Consider the following 24,943-nt stretch of genomic DNA (forward strand, 5'->3'; position numbering starts at 1 on the left):
TACTGACACAATGAAGCTGAACGTATGGGACGATGGCATACTCAGAGGAGGCATAAACCTTCTCTGGTGCTCAGGAAACAGAGTGAGGGACATTTTTCATCTGCTTGTGTTGACACAAGTTTCCTTATGCTTTTGGTTTGGGCTATGAGTTTATGTGGAAAGCTATGGACTTAAAGAAGGCAGGAATATCACTGACTTGCCAATGGCCTCAGAAGGCAAAGATATCAATTGGCACTTTGCCCCAACAATTAAAGGATTTGCTCTTTGGAAACATTATCTAGGATTTGGAAATAATGCTAGATAACTTGTGAGCATTCGTTGGATTTGAACTAAATTTTCTCCTTCAAGTCTCCCTCCCCTCCTTCCTCTCTTCTTTTCTTCCTTCTTGGTTTGCTTTGTTCTTTCCCACCTTTGTCTTTGTCCCAGGTTAATGCAGATTCTCTCTCTGAGGTCATAGCAACCATGGCACAAAACTGAATCACCAGCTTGGAGCCAATTCTCTGGTGAACTCCTGTAATCTCTTTGCTGGCAGCACTCTGGGAGTCTGAAAGGACACAACGCTCAAAAGCAGGACACAGGATAATGCAGCCTCAAGAGGTATATTTTGTGCATAAATACTGATGGCAGCACAACCGTCCAGCAGCTGCCCTACAAGAGAATGGGCCTGTGGGCCAATGGGCAAACTGGGCATGAGGAGCACAAGGGAGCACGCTGCTCTTATCCTGGTAAGAACTTTGGCACAGCAGATAGTTGACCTTTCAGTGATCTTAACTCCATTCCACCTGCTTAGCCCAACAAATTCCGGCAAACCAAAGGAGAATACATTCGGCAAGGGGGGAAAAATATCAGATTACTGTTTTTCCTTGGTTTGCTGACTTTATTTGTAAGTTGTGGGGAGCCATATCTAAAATACTGATCTACAGAAGTAAAACTGGAGCATTTTAAAAAAATCACTAGGGTCTTAAAGATAGAAAGTCTCACAGTAGATTTTTATTAAATCTAATTCACGATTATGTCCCTTACCGAAGAAACTATTATATAGATGAAGAGCATCAAAATAAGATAAAGGTTGTTATTTTTGCAGTGATAGTCCCAGGAATGGAGTGTTTGAGCTGTGTTAACTAGTGATAGCAGAAAAGGCATGCCTGACAAAGGAGATGTTGTGTGTCCTATCCCACTTTTTCTCTGCTTATTTATAATCCCATATTGAGCTGTTCATTACTTTTCTCTTTTTAGTTGGTGGGAACAAATAGATACTAACACTTTCTCAAAATATTTATTTATTCATTTCAAAGTCAGAATTACAGAAAGGGAGACACACCTACACACACACACACACACAGAAAGAGAGAGAGAGAAATCTTGCATCCACTGGCTTACTCCTTAGATGGCCTGGGGCTGGGCCAGGCCAACGCCAGGAACTCAATCCAAGACTCTTACAAGGCTGGCAAGAGCTGAACATTTGAGATATCACTGTTGCCTTCCAGGGTCTGCACTAGCATGAGTTGGAGTCGGGAGCCAGGGCTCAGTATATAATATAGGCATTCTGGTATGGAAGGTGAGTCTACCCAGGAACTTAATCATTAAGCCAAACACCTGTCTTAAGACATTATTATCTTTGATATTGCCTTAAAAATTTATTCATACGTTCATTTTTAAAATAAATGTGTGTTGCTTTTTCTATCTTCCTGTTTTAATACTTAAATGTTTAACTATTCCCCTAGTGTATACAATGCCAAGAACATGAGAGAATACTGTTAATCTATAGAAGTTAGTTGCTTTATATTATGTTTTTAAAAAGTATCTCATTTTACAAATCCACAAAGTTCAAATATATCAATTCTTTCAGGGATTAAGCTTCAAAAATGAAATTTTGAAATTCAAAAACCATGCAATGAAGTATTGAAGAGTGTACTATTTTATATGAGGAATGATATTTTTATGGATGTATAGTGGAACATGTTAAATACTTTTATGGTAATTGTTATGCAGCTTTAAAGGTAATTTGTTTAGAAATTAAAAACAATTACAAACGTTTTTAAGAATGACAAAAGTAAAGAAGTTGAAGTAGATTAATATTAATTTACTAAATGAGGTAATTAAGTGTTTAAGATTTTTGTTATTTTCAGCCTCTTGGAGCTTAAGAACCAAAGTGAGTAGTAAACAGTTGTGCTGTATGTTCTGTTTAACAGTCTGCACTTTATATAGGAACTGAGTAAGTCTTGGTCCTTCCTACATTTTACGTTCAAATGGTTTGTTTCTCATTTTCAACTTAATTTCATCATATTTTGTTGGCACAATGAACAAATATAAAAGAGAAATGATAATGTGAGAAATTAAATCATTGTATCTGGAGCAAATGAAATGTGCAATAATGTTAATATTTTAAATAAGACAGAGATATTGTAAAAAATTACTGAGCTATTGTAGAAAATGGTAGAAACACCTATTTTTAAAAGTGTTTATATTCTCATTAACGTTTGTTTCAAGTAAGGTGAGAATGTGCTCCTGGGTTAGTTTTCCCAATGACTAGTGAGTTGTGGTTTATTTTCAGGCCAAAGTCCACTTCAGAGATCCGGTCTTGGATCTCACAAATGTTTGCTGATGGTCATCAGAAATGCACATTGAGCCTGGGCCCTGGAAATACAAAGCAAACCAATGGGTGAGTCAGCTGGATTATTTTCGCATTATGACAATATAAATGATACAGATGACAGATTAAACACTGAGCACTCTGACATGTAAAATTTGTTAACAAAGTAAGATTTGAAATCTGGCCAAGAGGACTCAGTCTGAATTTGAATTTGTGAGTACAGCTTGCACACCAAAGGACAATAACCATGAGATTTACAAAATCTAGGAACTGAGTGTTTTTCCTTGTTTTTGAGCTTATTCTTGTATAACATTGTAATCTTTATCATAATTTTAGTTTGCCATTAATATTGCTCTAAATTCTAAAATCTATGTCCTTCACATTGTTGTGAAAGTGTTTCCTTAGCTTAAACAGTATGGAATAAATGACGTGATCAAAAGCTTTGCAAGTGTCCCAAGAACTTATTTTTTTTAAAAAAGTAGCATAATCTTCATATCATAATTATTCTTTAAATTAAATATTAAAAGAGAGCCCACAGTTCTTGAAATTATTAAAGGGTTTTTATTCAGAAAAGTTTTTAATATAAGTAGGACAGGAAAAATTCTTGGTCTGCCTATGGATTTGGAATCTTGCATAAAGGCAAGGTAAATGTTACAGCATGCACCCACATGTGTTGCCTGGATGCTGGGTGACTGAAAATCAATTCTGTTTGATTTAGCTCCTTCCCATTCAAGGGACAGTCTTTGGACAAACAGTGATGACATCTCCTGAGAGCTGGTGAGAAAGGCAAACTCTCAGCCACCCCAACATCCAAATCTCGATTTTGTAAAGATCCCCAGGTGGTTGATACACACATAAAGGTTTGGGAAACCCTGATCCTGGTCGGTATGAGGCTCAAGCTTGGCTTGAAATTGCAGAGCAGTGTGGCCTCTGTAAAACCTATGCCTGCCAATAATTCTTATTGTTTATTTTTTCATTCTTTTACAGAAAGAAGAGGAACACAGGCTTTTGAAAAAAAACTCATAATATTCACAGGGCCAAGAAAATGAATTCACCAAACCTTTGGAACCAACCACCAGAACTCCAATTTTGTTTTTCTTTGGTTAACAATTCGTGCCCTAAAAATGTGAGGCCCATGCTGACTGCCTGCACCATGTATGTGGTCATGATTGGTGCTATAGTAATGACCATGCTGGGAAATATGGTTGTGATCATTTCCATTGCTCACTTCAAGCAACTCCACTCCCCAACCAACTTCCTGATTCTTTCCATGGCCATCACTGATTTTTTGCTGAGCTGTGTGGTCATGCCCTTCAGTATGATCAGGTCCATTGAGTCCTGCTGGTACTTTGGAGATCTCTTTTGCAAAATCCACAGTTGCTGTGACATCATGCTCTGCACCACCTCCATTTTCCACCTCTGCTTCATCTCAGTGGACCGTCACTACGCTGTTTGTGACCCTTTGCATTATGTCACCAAAATTACCTTCCCCGTCATTGAGTTCTTTCTGCTCATCAGCTGGTCCATTCCCATCTTGTTTGCCTTTGGCCTGGTATTCTCAGAATTAAACCTAATTGGTGCAGAAGATTTTGTTTCAGCCATTGACTGTACAGGCTTGTGTGTGTTGATCTTCAATAAGCTCTGGGGGGTGCTGGCCTCCTTTATAGCTTTCTTTCTACCTGGGACAGTCATGGTAGGGATTTACATACACATTTTCACAGTAGCCAGGAAACATGCTAAGCAGATTTGTCCTAGGACAAAACTGGCTGGGTCAAAAATCAAAGTGAAGGCATCATCCAAAAATGAAAGCAAAGCCACCAAGACGTTAAGCATAGTCATGGGAGTGTTTGTTTTGTGCTGGCTGCCCTTTTTTGTCTTGACGATCACAGATCCTTTCATTAATTTTACAACCCCTGAAGGTTTGTACAATGTCTTCCTGTGGCTGGGTTATTTCAATTCCACTTTCAATCCCATTATATATGGCATGTTTTATCCTTGGTTTCGCAAGGCACTGAAGATGATTGTCACAGGAATGATCTTCCGCCCTGACTCTTCCACCCTAAGCCTGTTTCCTGCACATGCTTAGGCAGTGCTTCCCATTCACCAAGATTCTTCCCTAGTAGGAGATATTGAGTGCTTTTCTCCCCAGACACTGGGACATGACTTGTCCAATTGGAGTAATGGAGTCTGAAGTAGGAACAATACATCTAGCTTTTCAGCTATACAAAAACTATCCAGCTGGTTCATTCTTCAACTTTTGGGAAAGACACTTGAAATAAAAAACAAGTCTTTCTCAGAGGTTATTGATTCTAAACGTATAAAATTGGAGATTTAGAATTTCACTCCTTTGGCTTAAATCAAATAGGGATTTTCTGACTAAAATTTATAAATTGTGTAGCTTGTTTTCACAGTCACATGTAACTGAGGTTATATAAATCTTTCCTGAGGTTACTATTGCTTATTATGGGAGGGGGAGAAAGTTTGAGTGTATTGGAAATCCAAGTTATGAAGCATGTGACAGAGAAGGAAAGAACAGAGCAGACAGTTGTAGTTACTTCCAGTAGTATAGATTCTGACTTAAACCTCTTTTCAGAAAGAACTGATGTGAGTGTTTCAATAATTTGGTCAAATTAGACTGTCCTGTTGAGTAATAAGAACAAATAAAAAGTCCAGGAAAATATTCTTCCTATATGCTTTTTATATATGTATACATGTAGTCTGGAAATGTGTTTTGATATGTACATGCATACATGTTTGCATGTAGTAATTATTCACCAAGATTGATCTTCATTCACAAAATTGAAGTTCTTCCTCTTCCTGGCCTCCACCAAGCATTCGAAAAACTATCTATTGCCTCAATGAATATATTTTCTCTGAGTCTATTTTGTCTTTCTCTCTCCTATATCATAAGCTTATTTCAACAAATTTTGTCCCTTATGATCTTTTTTTAAAATGTTTCATACCATCTCTCTGGTACTTCTTAACCAGGAGCTGCTTTGCCCTTTGAGGACATTTGAGAATGTCTTAGCAAATCTTTGATGTTCACCACTGGAGACAGAAAGCTACTTACATATAGGGGTAGAGGCCAGGGATGTTTTTAAGCATCCTATAATGCACAGGATAATCCCATGCAATGAAAAATTATTTGACTCAAAATTTCAGTACTGTCATGATTGAGAAATTCTCTTGTGATCTTGTATTACAACTTCAATTATCACCTCCATATATAGTTCTCTTTTATAATTTATATTCAGTCCGATTATTTCCTCCAGATTCAAGTCCTCATTGTGACCATCCATGAGGTATCTTTTTGGATGTTCCACCAACATCTTAAACTCAACATATCCAAGTTCTTCCTTTTATGCCTACATCACCACTCCCAGACCTATATATACTGATGCCTGATTTGCATGAGTTAGCTGTATACAGAAGTGCTGGTTTCTCAATCTAGACAAGAAGCTTCTTCTGTGAGAGACTGTGTTGTAATATTCATATTTATATCCATTTGGCTTGGTACTTTCTCATAAAAATCTCTAAATACATCCACTGAATACTTGAAACATAAAACTTTGAGGAAAATAGGAGAAAATGATTCAAATTTAAAGAAATAAATAGCAATTAGAAAACAAAGCAAGGTAGAAAACTGGTGGCTGTTTCTATTGGAAGGGAAGATGGAGAAGATAGCCTATTTGTAAAGAAGAAATTAAAATGGATTTAATTCCTATTCTCATAGGCTCTTGGTCACATGTGCTAGGGAACTTGGGGACAATGCCAGCAGAAGCACATAGTAGAAAATGATTCATAGGGCCAGCGCTGTGGCTCAGTGGGTTAACGCCCTGGCCTGAAGCACCGGCATCCCATATGAGTGCCTGTTCAAGACCCGGCTGCTCCTCTCCCAATCCAGCTCTCTGCTAAGGCCTGGGAAAGCAGTGATGGATCACCTTAGTCTTTGGGCTCATGCACCCACGTGTGAGGCCCGGAGAAGGCTCCTGGCTCCTGACTTCAGATCGGCACAGCTCCAGTTATTGCAGCCAATGGGGAGTGAAACATTGGATGGAAGACCTCTCTCTCTCTCTGCCTCTCCTCTCTCTGTGTAACTCTTTCAAATAAATAAATAAATCTTAAAATAAAATAAAATGATTCATTAACTCAGAAGCATTTTCAGCACTCAACCTGAAGCATTTGCAACATCCAATACACATCTTTACGTGGATGTAGAATGACTATAGAAATGAAGTCTTTTTTTTTTTTCCCTTTCCTAATGTCTCAATAATTTGGGTGCTTTATGGCAAAGTTTGATCATGTAGAAATGTTACTGATCATCTTATAAATTAAAAGATTCTTTGAGAAATTTCTTAAAAGGAGATATTAGCTAGAAGTTCATTTGCAACCCAATAGAACATACTCACAACCTTAGAATCTTTTTATATGTGTTGGGAGCAATTTGTTCATCAACTTCTGCTTGTTATTGCAGGAGTAAAGTAGCTTTTCATAATAATAACTTTAACATGCTGATGAATTACAAAGAAAACATGTTAACCATAAGTTTAATGTGAAGTGTATTTTATTGCTTATTAATTCTTGCAGTAATATCAGGATACTTGCTTAACAAAACTCTCCTTCCATCCTCTAACCTGGCCAAAAGACATCATATTCCACATATAACACCTTCATCATAAAATTTCTAATATTTATGTTCATAAATCATTAATGATTTATGGACATTTTTGCTCTTTTGACTCTACCCTTTCCCCTTTTGTGTGTGTGTGTGTGTGTGTGTGTTTGTACGGAAATTACTACTTATCCCAAATCACTTTTAACAACATATCTGTTGTTAGTTCCTAGTACTTTCTTGATGTATATGTTCTGTTGAATATGTGTAGATTCCCAAGGCCAGTATTTTTGATAATTTGAATATAACATTTTATGTCCTGGGATATTTCATTAAATTATTATTATCACAGAACAGTAAATTACTGTTATTGCATAATAGTATTTGAGTCAAAAATTATATTTTGAGATACTTAGCAGAGCACTGTGTCTTCTCTTCTTGTGGCAGTAATTTAATCACTTAGGATAGTTCCTCTATACCTAAGCCTGAAGGCAACATTTGGAGGCTAAAGTCCCCCTTCTTTTTGAAGAGACAAAGGAATAGGAGGAGTTCCTCAGGCTTCAAGCTTAATTATCTCTTTTCCAGGACTTGATGAGGCAATAGACAGCCTTATGGAGGCAGCAGCATTTTACAGTTTTCTTTCCATGATAAGTCTCCCTGCTTTTTTGGCAATTCAACAAGGATGTTTGTACTGCTTAATGCAAGGGACTGAATAGGAGGGGCATCCATTTAGTCAATACACACTCAGATTTAGCTTTTAATTCTATCTATTATTAGTACTAGACATTTGATCTTATTTATATGATCCCTTTAACACTTTATCCTATTTATATGATCACTTTAACAATTAAGATAGCATTTTTACCAACCAGCTTAATGGGATTTGGAGTCCATGACAAGTTTTTAAACTGCACCCTTAGAAGTAAGTCTGTAGGATGAATGCAGAACTATACAGCTTTATGGTTACAAAATTCCTCCTCCCTGTCTTATTCCCAGTTTTATTTTTTACTGAAATTTATTTTCGAAATTTACTTTACACACATATGATTAACTCTACTTTAAATAATGAGTTCAAACGAATAGTATGAAGAAAAAAAAAAGACAAAAATCAAGGAAAACGAAATTGTTCTTCAACAGCTGGACTAGATGTATTAATTCAAGCTCTACTTGCCTACTTCATTTACTACATGCCAAGGACTGTTTATAGCATTTTATAAATTTTAGCTCTTTAATTTTTACAGCAAACTTGTGATGAATTGTGTGATATTCAATTAATGCAAAGAAAACTGGACACAGAGGGAATAGGTAATCTCTGATAAAAAGATCAGACAACTAGCAACTTTCTATAAAATTCTACATTTCCAAACACAATTGTGATACATAGTGTACTTAATTAAATTTTATATAATCTATTCCAGAGCAAAATATCTGGTAGGAGTTTCCTCCTTCAGCCTTCATTCAAGCTTTAAGACATTTTTATGTAGTATTCATAAGATTTTTAGTCAATTCAACATGGAGTCATAGGATTCCCTAGCTGATTATATGAGATGTATGTCTTTTAAGCTAAGGAGTTACGCACAGGTTAGTGCAGAATGCTTCCTCAATGTGATTAAGTTCTGGTGTTGGAACCATGTTTCCACAAACATGGAGTTGACAAAAGGCCACTTGTACAGAAGTTATCAGACTATGGGGAGCTTTGGAAAGCACTAGGCTTAGTCAGAGCTCTGTGGTGAAAAACAGAGTGCATACCAACCTCCCTCCTTCTTTTGATTCTGTCTCAACTACTTGGACAGGCACCTCTGATTAATGTAACCTGTTACCACCTTTAGAATTCTGTCATTTGCACAACAGCTTTGATTTATATTGTGAAAGGATTTCTCCAGCCCATAAAGAGACACCCAGCTCCTAGGAGGCCAAGAAACAGAGAAAGCAGAGTATGATTCAACAAGCCGTTTTCCCTAGTAGTGTCCCTGCGAAGTAGAGACATATGGATAAAATTGCATGGACCAATGGGGAAACAAAAGGGAGCTGACCTGATGGCACAGAAAATGATAAAACAGGATTTTATTCTGCCTCCAGATGAACCATTTTATCTAATGCAATTTCTTTAACTCTCACAAAACATAGAAGTCAAAAAAAAAAACATAATGATAAATACCATGTGAGGGTCACAAAGCTCCCCCTTACAAGTCAAAGGGCTCATGTTGATTTATTCTCAACTATTTCTCATGTTGAAAGAAATGGACAGAAACTATACTAAAGCAACAGGATATGTAGAACTCACTATCAGTGAAATTAAGTAAAAGAATATATATGTTACTATATTACATAATATATATTCTTTTACTTAATTTAGTAATTCTTAATTAAGAATATCCTCAGGAGTAGCTTAGAACTCAGGAGTGAAAGAAAGGAAATATCTGAATCTAGTTCTTTTCATTTCATCTCTAGTTGTCATGGTAAATGATCCTGTATTGAGAAGGAAACCTAAACCATTGAGACTTGTGATTAGTCCAAACTAGGTCCCTTGGTACCCTTTCACTGCTCATTTGTATCGTGCCACATGGATGAAAGTTTTTATTGGGAGTATAAAAACATTAACTGATTGCACACCTGTCATCTTTACAGATAGGAGAGGATTCTACATTCCTCACATCCTCCGGCTGCAACAAAGACTTCCTCCCATGAAGCAATTCTGATTCTTACTTGTGTAAGTAGCTTAGAAACCCTGAACTCAATTTATTATAACTTGTTTAATAGTTCACAGCCTAGCATTAAAATAAATAAACTTATTTTTCATGTCAGATAATTATCTCAAGGTGTGTAATCACTGGATGCTAACTTTAGAAAATGTGCAGCACACAAAACTAAAAAAAGGACAGCTTCTTATCCTTTTAATTATGTGTGTGATGCTGCAAAGTGTGAATGTATAGTTAAAAACCATAATCTACTTATTTTATTGTCAATTTATTTAATTCTTGAAGCAAGGAGTAGAGGTTACTCCTTCCATAAGAAACGATTCATTAACAAGAATTAATTGACTACTTCATTCAGACTCACAATTTTAAATCACATTTAACATTTGACAAATGCCTCATTAACATGAAACAGGCACCATTTTCATATTTTGTCTGTAGCTACAACATTGTCAGTCTTTTTTTTTCTTTTTTGAGGAAACATTTGGCTTACATTCTTTTTCCTTCCTTAATGAGACTGTCTAGATTACGAAGTGCCTAACCAGACAAACCAAGGATAAAATTCTATACTTTATTTGGTTTTTCAGGGCACATTTAATTCAGTAGCTAGGGAAATTGTACCAGGTTTAAGTTGCCCTTCAGTTTCCTTTTCTTTCTCTCACTTTCTCACTGTTTAGCAAAGACATTTCTATTCACTGGGGATCGTGGCCACTTCTCAGAGAGAGGAAGAGTAACAGCAATAAATGAGAGCTGTCCTCATCCAAGGTGCTGAGGAGCACCCTGCTGCATTTTGCTACCAGGTAAATGGGTCTTGCCCCAGGACAGTCCATCCCCTGGGTATCCAACTGGCTATCTACCTGGCCTGTGCAATAGGCGTGCTGATTATAGTCCTAGGGAATTTGTTTGTGGTATTTTCTGTGTCCTACTTTAAAGCCCTTCACACTCCCACCAACTTCTTGCTGCTTTCCCTGGCTCTGGCTGACATGTTGCTGGGCCTACTTGTATTGCCACTCAGCACCATCCGCTCCGTGGAGAGCTGCTGGTTCTTTGGGGACTTCCTCTGCCACCTGCACACTTACCTGGACACCGTCTTCTGCCTCACCTCCATCTTCCATCTCTGTTTCATCTCCATTGACCGCCACTGTGCCATCTGTGACCCTCTGCTCTATCCCTCCAAGTTCACCATCAGAGCAACACTCAGGTACATCCTAGCAGGGTGGGGGGTGCCAGCAGCTTACACTGCCTTCTTCCTCTACACAGATGTAATAGAGATGGGATTCAGCCAGTGGCTCAAAGAGATGCCATGTGTGGGCAGTTGCCAGCTGCTATTCAATAAGTTTTGGGGCTGGTTGAACTTCCCTGTTTTCTTCTTCCCCTGTCTGATCATGATCAGCTTGTATGTGAAGATCTTTGTGGTTGCTACCAGGCAGGCTCAGCAGCTCAGAACTTTAAGCAAGAGCTTGTCTGGGGTTGCCAAGAATGAGAGAAAAGCTGCCAAGACCCTGGGCATTGCTGTGGGCATATACCTCTTGTGCTGGCTCCCTTTTACTGTGGATACAATGGTCGACAGCCTCCTTAACTTTATCACACCACCACTGGTCTTTGACATATTTATCTGGTTTGCTTACTTCAATTCAGCCTGCAACCCCATCATCTATGTCTTTTCTTACCGATGGTTCAGGAAGGCACTGAAACTCATCCTGAGTCGGGAAATCTTCTCACCACGGACATCCACTGTTGATCTATACCAAGAATGACTCTTCCTTCTACTTAATGTATGCAAGGGATGGATGTTCCTGTGGACATAGGTTTGTGGTGTCATAAGATTGTGGAAAGACTTAAAGGGCAGTGCTTTTAAGTGGAGGAGAAAGACAAGTTCTTAAGTTGAAAAGAGATAAAGCACTCCCCTTATTCAATGCTGTTATAGTAGGTATAGGAACAGTGTGAAGCCATATTTTAAATATTCATTGGATATCAAAACACTTTACAAACATTTAGCTCCTTATTCATTGCTTATTTTACAACAACTAACCAGATCTGGATTTTTGATTTCTTGTCCTGACTGTGCCACACAAGGCAGCAGCCACTTTTCATAATTTTTTTGACAGGTAGAGTTATAGACAGTGAAAGAGAGAGAGAGAGAGAGAGAGAGAGAGAGAGAAAGGTCTTCCTTCGGTTGATTCATTCCCCAAATGGCTGCTATGGCCGGTGCTGTCCCTATCCGAAGCCAGGAGCCAGGTGCTTCTTCTTGGTCTTCCATGCAGGTGCAGGGGCCCAAACACTTGGGCCATCCTCCACTGCCCTCCTGGGCCACAGCAGAGAGCTGCCCTGGAAGAGGAGCAACTGGAACTAGAACCCAGTGCCCATATGGGATGCTGGAGCCACAGGAGGAGGATTAACGAAATGAGCCATGGTGCCGGCCCCTCCTCTCAAAGTTTTAGTACACAAACAAGATCTAATATAGTTTCAGGTATAACAGCACTTGATTTTCTTTGGAAAAACAAGTACCTGTGCTACATACTTGATCAGAATTGAAACAAGTGTTTCTTGTATCAGCTATGACTAGTAAAGTTGCTAAAACCTTTTATGTACATCCTGCTTCTGTCTTCTCCATGAATATTTTCCTAAAGATCTCTAATCACCCTACTTTCTTGTTTCTTATATAATTTTTTAAATATTTAAAGATTAACTTAAAAGGTAGAGAGAGAGTGAGTGCGGGAGTGTGGGAGGGAGAATCAGAGATCTTCCCTTCACTGGTTCACTTTCCAAATGGTCACACAGCCAGGGCTGGTATAGGCCAAAGCCAGGAGCCTGGATCTCCACCTCAGTCTCCCACATAGATTGCAGGGTCCCAAATACTTCCTCTTTCTGTTGCTCTACCAGTCAAATTAGTAAGGAACTGAATCAAAAGCAAAGCAGAATGGACTATAACAGGCACTCTGATATAGGATGGCAGCATTGCAAGTGGTGACTTCACCCACTGAACCACAATGCAGCCCCCAACTTACAGAATTTTTAAGAATTACTAACTGCTTATTTGGAAAAACTTTTCATATATTAGTTTGAAATCTCTGGAATTCAGATACATAAATAGATGCAGATACAGATATACCAATATCAATAGTAAAAGACAATGAATGAGTGAGTATGTTCTAAAAATAGTTCATATGTCAACATTCATTATTAGCCATTAAACAGTAATAATGTTTTAAAAAGTCAGTAATAATGTTTTTGTTTTATTTTTATTTTTATTTAATGAATATAAATTTCCAAAGTACAGCTTATGGATTACAATGGCTCCCCCCCGCCCCGCCCAATGACTTCCCTCCCACCCGCAACCCTCCCCTTTCCCACTCTCTCTCCCCTTCCATTCATATCAAGATTCATTTTCAATTCTCTTTATATACAGAAGATCAGTTTAGTATACATTAAATAAAGATTTCAACAGTTTGCTCCCACATAGAAACACAAAGTGAAAAAAACTGTTTGAGTACTAGTTATAGCATCAAATCACAATGTACAGCACATTAAGGACAGAGATCCTACATGAGGAGTAAGTGCACAGTGACTCCTGTTTTTGACTTTACAAATTGACACTCCTGTTTATGGCATCAGTAATCTCCCTATGCTCCAGTCATGAGTTTCCAAGGCTATGGAAGCCTTTTGAGTTCACTGAAAAAAAGTCAGTAATAATGTTTAAAAAGTGCAAGTCTTATTTTATCAGTGGGTTTATTCCACTGCTTATAGTAGTAAATATAAATACAGACAGATGGAGAGATAACCTCTATTTTGTAACATTTTTCTATGTATTTTTAATCAATTTTTCTTTGAAAGAAATTATTTTTTTCTTTTTCAATAAGTATTAAGAATTATTATTATTTGGCAGATAAATTATAAATTAGAATATGTTAGCATATGTAATTTTGAGACATTAGGAAACTAGAAACAGTCTTAGATATAATAACTATAATTTACAATGCATATTTAGGCATTACTTTAAAATTCACATTTAAATAAAATCTTTTACTTTCTAATTCACTGGGCATGGCAGTCCCCATCTTGGAAGTAAGCATGCCCCATTGCCTCTCAAAGTGGCAGTTTGTATTAATTACTTTCACAGAAGCAGAAAGTGGCTGTACATCTTGTACCTCTCTTGTTTTCTGTTGGATGGAGAGGGATGCCTTAGACAGAAGGGGGCTCAATCTGGAAGGAATCAAAGGGGAGGAGCTAACATTTGTTGAGACTTACAATGTTCTGAATCTCGCTTAATGCCAGTAAACCCTGTGAAATGGATGTTACCAACTTTGTGCTAGAGACTCAGTAATTTACCTTGTATCCTTACCTAAAAGCTCTTAACATATTCATTATGTCTCTGAGATATTAGAGGAAAATGGTTTATTATTATCGCTAATAAACCTGTGAATAGGACTAGCATGAAAAACCAGACAGGAACGCTGACACTGTGGTACAACAGGTTAAGATACTGCTTGCAATGCTGGCATCTCCCATCACAGCACGGGTTTGAGCCCTGGTGCTCTGCTTCCAGTCCAGCTCCCTGCTAATGCATCTGGGAAGGTAGCAGAACATGGCCTTTGCCACCCACATGGGAGACCTTGATGGAGTTACCAGATCCTTTTATTTTCACCTGGCCCAGCCCTGGCTGTTGCAACTTTTTAGGGAGGGAACCAGCAGATGGAAGCGCGCTCTCTCTCTCTCTCTCTCTCCCTCCCTCTCATCCTTGCTCTACCTTTTAAAAAATCATTGAAAAACAAACCAAATTAAATAAACATCAAGATTTATAATATATTCCTATGTCTGTTTCTGAAATCATCAAACTTGATCTGTTGGGAGGTGCAATGAGGCTATAGTAAATCTAAAGTGGTGATAAGCATAAAAGAAATTACAAAATTTCTGCAACAACTACACTGTGATATGAAAACATTGCAGTAGGATCTAATGACTTTCCAAATCAAACTTACGTTTGAATCTCTGCTCCACCGCTTGCTGTCTGTACAATCTGGATCAAATTAGGACCTTTCTTCAATTTGAATTGATTTTTATGGGTGAAATGATGGCAGAGAAAAGATAACCTCGGTTCTTTGTCTCACATGGAAGAAGAATTTTCAAGCGAACAAGACAGAGAGAAAGCATTTCAAAGTATTTAAGAGCAAGATTTATTAGAGTCAGAGACCTCCAGCCTGAGTGGCATAGAGTGGAGCTCCAAGAGAGGCAAAACCCGAAGTGGCTGGTGGTAGTGGGGTTTTTAAGCACCATTTTGGAGGAAACAAACTTGACAATCAGATTGACAACATTTGGGGAACAGCAGTCAAGACAGAGTTCCAGCAAGTGGCCTCTCAAGGGGGACACAACGCCAGCTTGCAGCAACTGCTTCCATCTGAGGTTTCACGTGCATGACCATCTAGAATTCCACTGTTTCAAGTTGGGGAAAACAAATCCAACAAGCAGATTCAACTCACAGGGTCTCAAACAGAGGACAGAGTCATTACTAGAGGACCTAAGAAAGGTACTGTCTAAACCATGAGGAAATTTTCTCATTGAGAGGCAAATAGAAACTGACAGGAGGGGCTTGATATAATCAGGTGGGCTTTAAGGCCTGGGCAGACCTACCTGTCTCTTCACATGCAGTGCTGGAAGAGGCAAACAAGGGAGGTGTGAACCTCCTTAGGGATAGCACCTTGTTGACTCCCATCACCTAGCTGGCCTGGGAGGAGAGCTGGCCTCAATAGAAGGCAGTTGGCATCTTTTGAAGGAAGTTTACAGTTCTGCCTGCAATGTTACTTATCCTACCTGGCCACTTGTATGTTATGTTATACGTGTGTACATATTGTATGTCTGCACTGGAAAATTTATTAAAGCTCTGTTTTATTTGGCTTATAGATAAGATTGTTAAATTAGCCAAAGATACTTTTTTTGGTTCACATGACCTAAGTAAATCTCTGCATCAGATGTTTTAAATTTGTTGGTAGAGAGAAACTAAAAATGTTTGAGTCATTGACATGTTTGTGCTTGGGTTTGATGGTCAAACAAGTTACACTGTGTTAGATATTTTAGAGATCTTTCCAAATGCATGTAGTCTTGTCTTGGAATTTATAGAAGGCATTGGACTTTTAATAAATGGTTTTGTAAGTTGCTATTTAAGTTAAAATTGCTTGCTAAGTTTTTATTTGCTATTAAGTTATTGACAGCAAGTGATCTGGGAAACTTTACTTGTTCTCTCATTTCTCTATTCTCTTCAAGATGGGAATCTAACTCTATTCTGAAGGACTTTCCAGGATGCAGAGTTTGGTCATTAGACCTTATAAAATGGATGGCTAAAAAATAAATGTTTGAGTCTTACAAATAAATGAATGTCAATAAATATTTTAAAAAGAGGAGTCATTTGAATTGATGTTTAAATACAGTTATTTCCCAATATGTAGAAAAGTAGAGAAATACATTGTAAACTGAAGTAGTGCATAAAAAAAACTATTAAAAAAAAGAAGTTATCTCTACTGAACTTAAATCTTTACAAACAGGTGTCATTCAGATAAATTAAAATGCTCTCCTTATTCACACAGTCATCAAAAAGAAACCTGAGGTTTAAAGCACTTTTTAAAAATATGAATATATTTTTATTAGGATGCTCACAAGGATGAATGACACATTAGCAGTCTCATGTGATAATGAATCCATGTGACCCATTGTGGTAGGAGACAGAATACAAGCCCTCAGATGTGGTGCCAAGTGTCCACTGAAGATTGCCCTCTTTACTGGAGAGAAAATGCTTCCCTGGATTCTACCAGTTGCACTGTGGCTCCCAGCCAGGTCTCTATGATTTTCCCAGAATCTTTTATTCCAGCATCTTTGCCCTTGCCACCCTCAAATCCTTCAAGACTTTGATCAACTGCCTTGTCTCATTCACCCAGTTGCCCATGGAATCCCATTCAAACCCCAGGCACTGTGGAGGTTGAGTTGAGAACTCAATGTCACATTAAAAGCAAACAGCAGGGATACATTAGTACATAGTGCTTGGACATAAGTCTAACTACCTCAGAGAATGTGTGCTTCCTCCCTAATCAGTACACAGTTCCCAGGAGAGCAAAGGAAACCCCTTGCTCATTTTCACATGTATGCAATGATTATGTAGGCCAGGCAAAAGGGCCAGTGTTCACTCCCATGATACCCTGCACACAGTAGGAAGTCAAAGGATAAAAGTTGGAACCAGGTCTCTGTCTTAGCTCAGTCAAGTTTCTCCTGCTCTTCCTGCCTTCGAATGCTGCCTCTACCTGTTTGGGGCGTTACTTTATTATTCACAAGGGAGGATAAAGAGATGGCAAAAAGAAAGGGTGGAACCTGAGATGGAGAGAAAAACAAAATCAAAATACAAAAATCCAGAGATCAGATTCAATACTACAAAATTCTATAACAGAAAGCAGCTGAAAATACTACACTCTAACACAGACTTTATGATACACAACCTCAGACTTCAGCAGGAGCAGTCAGTGTGGAGGGCGTGGCAGAGGTCACAGGTTTACACTTGGAGTTTTTCAATGGTTGGCTGAAAGGCCTGGATCTGCTGCTTCAGTTGTGAACTCTCTTTGATGGTGACGAAATGGGCAATGACAGGCCCAGAGACCCCATAAGCCCTCCCCAGGGCCTGCTTGGAGTACACAAACCCATAGGGCACATTCTTGTCTTCAGAAAGCAGGCGAAGCTGCAAGATGATTGCCAGGGGATTAGCATCTGCAGCCATCACAATGACCTCAGAAGTGTCTCTGTTGAGGGTCTTGATGGCCTCACTGGACCCTTTCCAAAACTGCTTGTAGTTACATGACTGCTGAACAAGGCCCAGTAGCTTCTTGGTAAAGTGGGCATCTGCAAGGAGATGGGTGTGTGTATTTACATCAGGCTGTTATGGCTGAGGTTCCATGGGCTCACCACTCAAGAAGCAACACTTTTGCCATTATATAGCATCTGTCTGCCTTCCAGGAAACTGCCTGCCTCTTTTCCATGAATAGAATTTGAAGAACTCACCTCAGCTGTGTTTGGTTGGACACTGTCATCGTTTGCAGAAATGAATGATGTAATATACTGAGGACAATGCAGATGATGTGTTTTTGCTCACATTGTTATGTTTATTTCTTGTCAGAGTTGGTCATTAGTTGAAGCATTGAATATGGATTTTATTCAGTAACTATTGAAGTAGGGACAGCAGCTGATCTCCATTCTGATGTGCACCAAGATGACTGGGGTTTGTGCTTTTTTTTTTTTTAATTTTTGTTTCAATTGAAAGAGAGAGAGGGAGGAAGAGAGTGAACACATGAATATCTTCTGCTCCACCTCCCAAATACCTTCTTGGCCAGATCAAACCCAGGAACCAGGAACTCGATCCAGATCTCCTCTACAGGAGTCAGGAATGCAACCACTGAGTCATTACCTGCTCCCTCTCAGGACTGCATTAGCAGAAGCTGACTCAAGATACAGAGGCAGGGCTGAAACCCAGGTATTCCAATATGGGATGCAGACACCCCAACCAGAGTCCTAACCTCTAGGTCAAACACCTGCCACCTCACATGCTTTGTGTGTGTTGTGGTAGCTAAAATTAATCACAATACTCCCTGCCCCACCTTCCCTGGCTCTTCATGGTGACTTGGATCTGATCATCTGACGGAGGATGACCCTACTGGTGAGAATTTAATTACTCTTGATTAGGCTTTTGTTAGGTTTTAGTCAATGAATTTTTGCTGACTATCTAGAAATTACAGCTAGTCTTTGAATGACCGGGCCATTACAAGTGTATGAGACTCTGTCCCTGGTGCTGACTCCACGTGCTCTGTGGCAAGAAGTCCCAAGATGAGACTGCCTGACTGTGCTTATCATCACAAATATTCACACACACCTGGAACCTCTGTTGAAGTGGTTGAGTCTCATTCCTTCTCTTCTCCTGCACTGTTACAATATGTGCCACATAGCACATATCTAGTAAGTGGTCATTGGCTGGAAAAAGGTGAATAATATGAAGGGAAAATTTTAAGGAAAAGATGGCAGAGAGGTCATTGAGAAGACCTTGATTATTTTCTCTGTGTTTTTTTCCCTCAGGTCACTGTCTTATGGTTTGTAGAGTAAACCCTGTGGGAGGATTTGGTAATAAGTTTTGTTTTTACTTGTTAGATTGCATTTTGCAGATTACTTCAAGGGACAGGAACCCAATAACAATGTCCTCCTTCCTCCATAGTACACGGCCTTCCCTCCATTAGCAACACTGAAGTCCTCTCTTCCTGGATCTTCCTTCTCCTTGATACAGAAGTCTGTGTAATTCGGATGGAATTCAGAAACCAATTTGGAATCATTGAAGAAATATCAAATATCGGGCAAATCATAACACCCTGGACTCTAACAAACTTGAGTCATCAAACCAAAGCCTGCAACTATCTCTTTGGAATATAGAATTACTTATGTAAAATAAATTCCAATGTGTTTAAACATTTTTCTACCAAATTCAGACGCTGCGAGATAACACAGTGGAACACCTCACTTGCTAAAGCTGCTTGTGGGAGGGCAACAGAGGGCAAAGGACTTTCCCCTCACTGACCACATGTTACAAATCATATAATTTATATATTAAAATTAAAAACAAACAAGTCATTAATGCCTATTCATATCATGGATTGGAAAGCCATTTCTGCTATTTTTAAGGATTGATTTATTTGAAAGGCAGAGTGACAGAAAAGGGGGTCAGAGAAAGAAACAGAGAGAGAGAGCTTTTCCATCTACTGTGCCACTCCCCAAATTCCACACTGGATGGGACAGGACCAGGTTGAAGGCAGGTGCCCAGAACTCCATCTTGGTCTTCCACATGGATGTCACACACCAGTTCTTGGGGCATCTTTCCACTGCTTTCTCCCCCCCCCTTTTTTTGACAGGCAGAGTTAGACAGTGAGAGAGAGAGAGACAGAGAGAAAGGTCTTCCTTCCATTGGTTCACTTCCAAATGGCCGCTACAGCTGGTGCGCAGCCCTGATCCGAAGCCAAGAGCCAGGTGCTTCCTCCTGGTCTCCCATGCGGGTGCAGGGCCCAAGCACTTGGGCCATCCTCCACTGCCTTCCCGGGCCACAGCAGAGAGCTGAGCTGGAAGAGGAGCAACCGGGACAGAACCGGCGCCCCAACCAGGACTAGAACCCGAGGTGCTGGCGCCAGAGGTGGAGGATTAGCCTACTGAGCCATGGTGCCACCTTCCACTGCTTTCTCACATGCATTGTCAGGGAGTCACATCAGAAATGGAGTAGCTAGAACTCAAATTGGCACTGTACTATGAGATGGCAGTTTCACCTGCTGTACCACAATACTGGCCCCCCACTTCTACTCTTTAGAAATATAAATTCAACTGAGTAAATTAAAAATGAAAAACCAAAAAGATCTATATAAAATGAAGAATTAATTTGATAAGTACTAAGTTGTTGATGTTAACCAATATTCCCTAAATGGTTCCTTGGAATGCTATTTGACCAAATATTCCAAAGAGGTCTCCACGGTTAAATAAAGTTTTAAGATGAATACTTAAAGTTGGACAAGTTATTGTTAAAACAGGACTTCTCTGAGTCTTTACTATGACAATGTGCAATGCTGTTCTCCAAGAGCAGGTTATAGAATCACCCATTCTGAATTATCATTGGTGCAGAAATTTTTTTCCTAGGTCATTTTATATGATGATTATTTTATAAAATCTCATTGAGGTAATGTTGGCTTAGAAGACAAAACAATTATGGAGTCAAATCCTAAGCAGAGAGATGAAAATAACACTGTCCCCAAATATGGAGATGATTCTCTGGAAGAGACAGGAAAAGGCAGCAGTGAAAATGTTTGGATGATAACCTTACGGAGGTTTGAAGGGGTAACTACTCCTGTGGTTGTTTCATTGTTTTCTCTTCATATTCCCTGAACAATCCATGCACATTCTGATTATTTGCTTATCATATTTTCTCAGCATGAAAAATCCATTCCAATTTTTCACTCCTACAAAAACTTCTTCTGTAACTTAAGGTCCAAACAAAGGATAAAGATTCCATCAAGCAGAAATTGTGTACCTTATCTGTTTACACAATCTTTTTATTTTAGAACAGTTTTAGATTTTCAGAAAAGTTGTAAAGATAATACAGAGTTCTATATAACTCACAACCAATTTCTCCTATTATTAATATCTTAAATTAGTAATGGTACATTTATTACAATTAATGAACCAATATTAAAACATTATGGATTATTAATGAATCATTAAAAAATCCATCAGTTCTTCAGATTTCCTCATTTTCTCTACTGAATTTTTTTTCTTTCCCAATACCCCATTTAGGACATCATATTACCTTTGCTTATCATTTCTTCTCATGGTCTTCTGGACATGATGGTTTCTCATATTGTCCTTATTTATGATGACCCAGACATATTTTTCTTTAGTGTTATCAGTAGTTATTATTACTTATTTTAAAGGCAAAGAAATAGAAACATATGAGAGAGAGAGAGCGAAAGAGAGGGAGATTACAACCCTTTATTCACTCCCCAAATATCTACAACAGCTATGGCTTGGCCAAGCCAAAGTCAAGAGCCTGGTATTCTATCCATGTCTCCCACATGAATGGCAGAGACCTGAATACTTGAGTCATTACTTGCTGCCTCCCAGGGTGCACATTAATAGAGGGCTGGATCAGAAGCAAAGCCTGGACTCAAACCCAGGCCTCCACTATGTGGTGCAGGTGTCCCAGGCGGCATCTCTGCACCAAACGCTTTCACCAACCTTGGTATTTTTGAAGAGTACTAGTCAGATATGTTGCAGCATATTCCACAATGAGAATTTATCTGATATTTTTCTCATGATTATACTGGGGTTATGGATTTGGGAAAGGATGACTATAGACGTAAAAACTCATTACCATCATATAACATTAAGGACATATGCCATCAAAATAACCTGTCACTATTGATGATAATCTCCTGGTTGACCTAATGTTTGTCGTTTTAAACATTTTCCACATTAAGGAATATTGCTTCTTGGCAGAGTCACAACCTATTAAAAGCAAAGATATGATGTTGTTTCCTGTGTGCACTTCATTCGGCACTAATTTCAACCCAGTTTAGGCATGAAGCTTGCAATTGGTAAATGAAAACAAATAGATGAATACCTGAATGCTTGTTATTGATGTATATTCTACATGACTCATAAACCTTGAACATTCTCTGTTATAATTAAGTTTTATTATAGAAAAAGAAAACTAGAGCCTGCACTTGAAAGATATTCTCCCTGGAGCTGGCACTGTGGCACAGTAGGCTAAGCCTCCACCTGCAGTGCCAGTATTGTATATGGGTGCCAGTTCATGTCCCAGTTGCTCCTCTTCTTATCCAGCTCTCTGCTAATGGCTTGGGAAGGCAGTGGAAGATGGCCCAAGCGCTTGGGCCCATGCAAGAGCTCCTGGCTCCTGGCTTCAGATCGCCCCAGTTATCGCTATTTCAGCCATTTGGGGAGTGAACCAGAGGATAAAAGACCATTCTCTGTTTCTCACTCTTCCTCGTAAATAAATAAATAATTTTTTTTTAGAAAAGAAAAACGTTCTCCATAAATGGAACAAGTAGTAATCAATGTGTGTGGACAGAATAGTGTAGCATTGGGTGCTATCCGGACCAACTCTTGATGCAGTTTTCTGTAATAGCAAGAATAGCCACACCATCCACTTAACATCATTCTAGGAGGTAAAGTGGCTCCTGCTTCGATGAAATATTGACTAGGGGGACACTAACATGTTTGGCAAATCCAACAGTCTGGTCAAGATAAAATCTACTTTGGCAAATTGCTCCCACACACTCTGAGATCTCTCCCAAGACTGAATAGATTAAACTGTTCTCAATAGGCTCTCTTGGTAAAAAAAAGCAAAGCAAAAGAAAGTAACAACCTGGGAGAAAATAGAAAGCTTTTATAAGGAAAGGAGAAAAGGAAATGAAAGAAGAATAGTTATTTTTGGAGTACATAACAGAACAAAGAGAAGGATGAGAAAATGAAAAGGGGGGGTGTGTTTGCTGGAGTGGAGTGTGCTGAGCTCTGGTGCAGTGAATATAATTTATGTTGATTAGTCAGGCCGAAGATTTGGGGAGAAGTGATAGTGAGGTGCATATCCTTTTTTTTTAAATCTTATTTATTTATTTGAGAGGTACAGTTATAAACAGTGAGAAGGAGAGACAGAGCAAAAGGTCTTCCATCCACTGGTTCATTCCCCAAATGGCCACAATGGTTGAAGCTGAGCCAACCTGAAGCCAGGAGCCAGGGGCTTCTGGGTCTCCTACATGGGTACAGGGACCCAAGGACCTGGGCCAACTTCCACTGCTTTCCCAGGCCATACATAGCAGAGGGCTAGACGAGAAGAGGAGTAGCCTAGACTAGAACTGGTGCCTATATGAGATGCCAGTGCTGCAGGTGGAGGATTAAGCTACTGCACCAAAACGGTGGCCCCAAGGTGCATATCTTAACAAGACTGGAAAGCAGTGATTTGTTCTATCTAATTTGAAGACTGTTATATTACTCTTTGTTATCAGTCTTACTTGAGTTTTTAAAATGCATTTCATTTAGAAATTTTACACATATCTTCAACTTCCTCATTCCAATTGTTTACATTTGTTCAGAGAACAAATTCATGGTTGCTGAACTGTTCTTTAAAACCTGACCACTGACAATAACTTTTATAGCTTTCTTAAACCATGGGTAAAATAAAGCATAAATCAAAGGGTTCATGGCTGAATTATAATAAGCACACCAAACACAAATCTCATAAATATAGGCTGGGGTTATGAAGCCCATGTAGGCATCAATTAATGAATCAATGCTATATGGTAACCATGAAATCATAAATGCTATCACCGTGATGCCCAGGATTTTAGCTGCTTTTCTCTCTCGTTTGGCCACTCTGGCTTTGTAACTTTCTGAAGATGATTGTGCTTTGCTACCAATGTTTTCAATCTTTTGAGCCTGCTGTCTAGCCACCAGAAAAATATTACCATAGAGAATTATCATCACTAAGGTAGGTACAAAGAAGGACAGAAAATCTATCAACACCCAGTTTTGATTTACAACTGTCTGACAACCTCCTATACAGTTAACAGCACTGGATAATTCCTCCAGTCCATCGTCATAGGCACCTGTGTAGAACACAGCTCCGCTGTACACCAGGGGCAGGATCCAGGAGATGCCAATGCAAATTCCGGACACAGACACAGTGAACTTGGTGGGATAGACCAGAGGGTCAGTGACAGCAATGTACCTGTCGATGGAGATGAAGCACAAGTGGAAGAGAGAAGAGTAGCAAAAAGCCACATCACAGCACGTGTGCAAAGTGCAGAAACTTCTCCCAAAATACCAGCAGCTCTCCACGGACCTGACCATGCTGAAGGGCATCACAGTCGCACCCACCAGGAAGTCAGCACCGGCCAGGGAGGCGATAAGGAAATTGGTAGGAGAGTGCAGCTGCCGGAAGTGGAGGATTGAGATCATCACCAGGAGGTTCCCAAAGATGGCCAGCACAGCCCCAAAGCCAAACACTGTGTAGAGGAGCACCCGGGGAGCCGGCGAGTAGGGCATCTTCACGCAGGACCCGTTCACGTTGTCGTAGCAGAGCTGCCCAGCAGCTGGTGGGGACCAGTTGCCGCTCATGCTGCTACTGTTTATGTTTGAAGTTTTGTCCTTTTTGATTCTCAATGTATGATTCTAATTTTCAATACTCCTGGGTGGAAGGTTCCCATAAATCCATCAGGATACCCCAAGAAATTATCAGAATCTATCTGTAGCACAAATCAAAATGTTTTCTGTAACAAAATAAAATCCAACAAATTTTATATTACACAATTGCACTTGGGATATATTTCAACTCACCAATGACTTATTTCCTTTAATTTGATAAATTTTCCTTTTAGTCATCAATATCTTTTTAATCCTATTAGTTTTATGTGTATGCTGTCCATCCTGCATTGCCACGACCCAAAGCATGTTGTGATTCCAACTAAATAAATG

At 39.1% G+C, this 24,943-nt stretch overlaps 3 protein-coding genes and 1 pseudogene across 4 annotated transcripts; 2 read left to right on the forward strand and 2 right to left on the reverse strand.

Annotated features, from left to right (window-relative positions):
* Positions 1-367: 367 nt before the first annotated feature.
* On the forward strand, positions 368-4,818 carry TAAR4 (trace amine-associated receptor 4). 2 transcript variants are annotated; one of them, XM_008263529.4, is made up of 4 exons: positions 368-725; positions 1,488-1,558; positions 2,555-2,662; positions 3,581-4,818. In XM_008263529.4, exon 4 carries the CDS (start codon positions 3,639-3,641, stop codon positions 4,677-4,679), a length of 1,041 nt encoding a protein of 346 aa, XP_008261751.2. In that variant the 5' UTR covers positions 368-725; positions 1,488-1,558; positions 2,555-2,662; positions 3,581-3,638; the 3' UTR covers positions 4,680-4,818. The 2 variants fall into 2 exon arrangements, with proteins under 2 accessions (XP_008261751.2, XP_002714870.3); XM_002714824.5 differs by lacking the exon at positions 1,488-1,558.
* Positions 4,819-10,644: 5,826 nt separating this feature from the next.
* TAAR5 (trace amine associated receptor 5) lies at positions 10,645-11,658 on the forward strand. The gene has a single exon (XM_002714823.3). It carries the CDS (start codon positions 10,645-10,647, stop codon positions 11,656-11,658), a length of 1,014 nt encoding a protein of 337 aa, XP_002714869.2.
* Positions 11,659-17,432: 5,774 nt separating this feature from the next.
* Positions 17,433-19,787, reverse strand: LOC100355555 (NHP2-like protein 1 pseudogene; annotated as a pseudogene).
* A 3,761-nt stretch (positions 19,788-23,548) lies between these two features.
* LOC100343908 (trace amine-associated receptor 6) lies at positions 23,549-24,586 on the reverse strand. Its single transcript, XM_002714822.2, has one exon. It carries the CDS (start codon positions 24,584-24,586, stop codon positions 23,549-23,551), a length of 1,038 nt encoding a protein of 345 aa, XP_002714868.2.
* Between the last annotated feature and the right edge of the window lie 357 nt (positions 24,587-24,943).

This window comes from Oryctolagus cuniculus, chromosome 5 (genome assembly GCF_964237555.1).
Source record: "Oryctolagus cuniculus chromosome 5, mOryCun1.1, whole genome shotgun sequence".
Lineage (NCBI taxonomy): Eukaryota > Metazoa > Chordata > Mammalia > Lagomorpha > Leporidae > Oryctolagus > Oryctolagus cuniculus.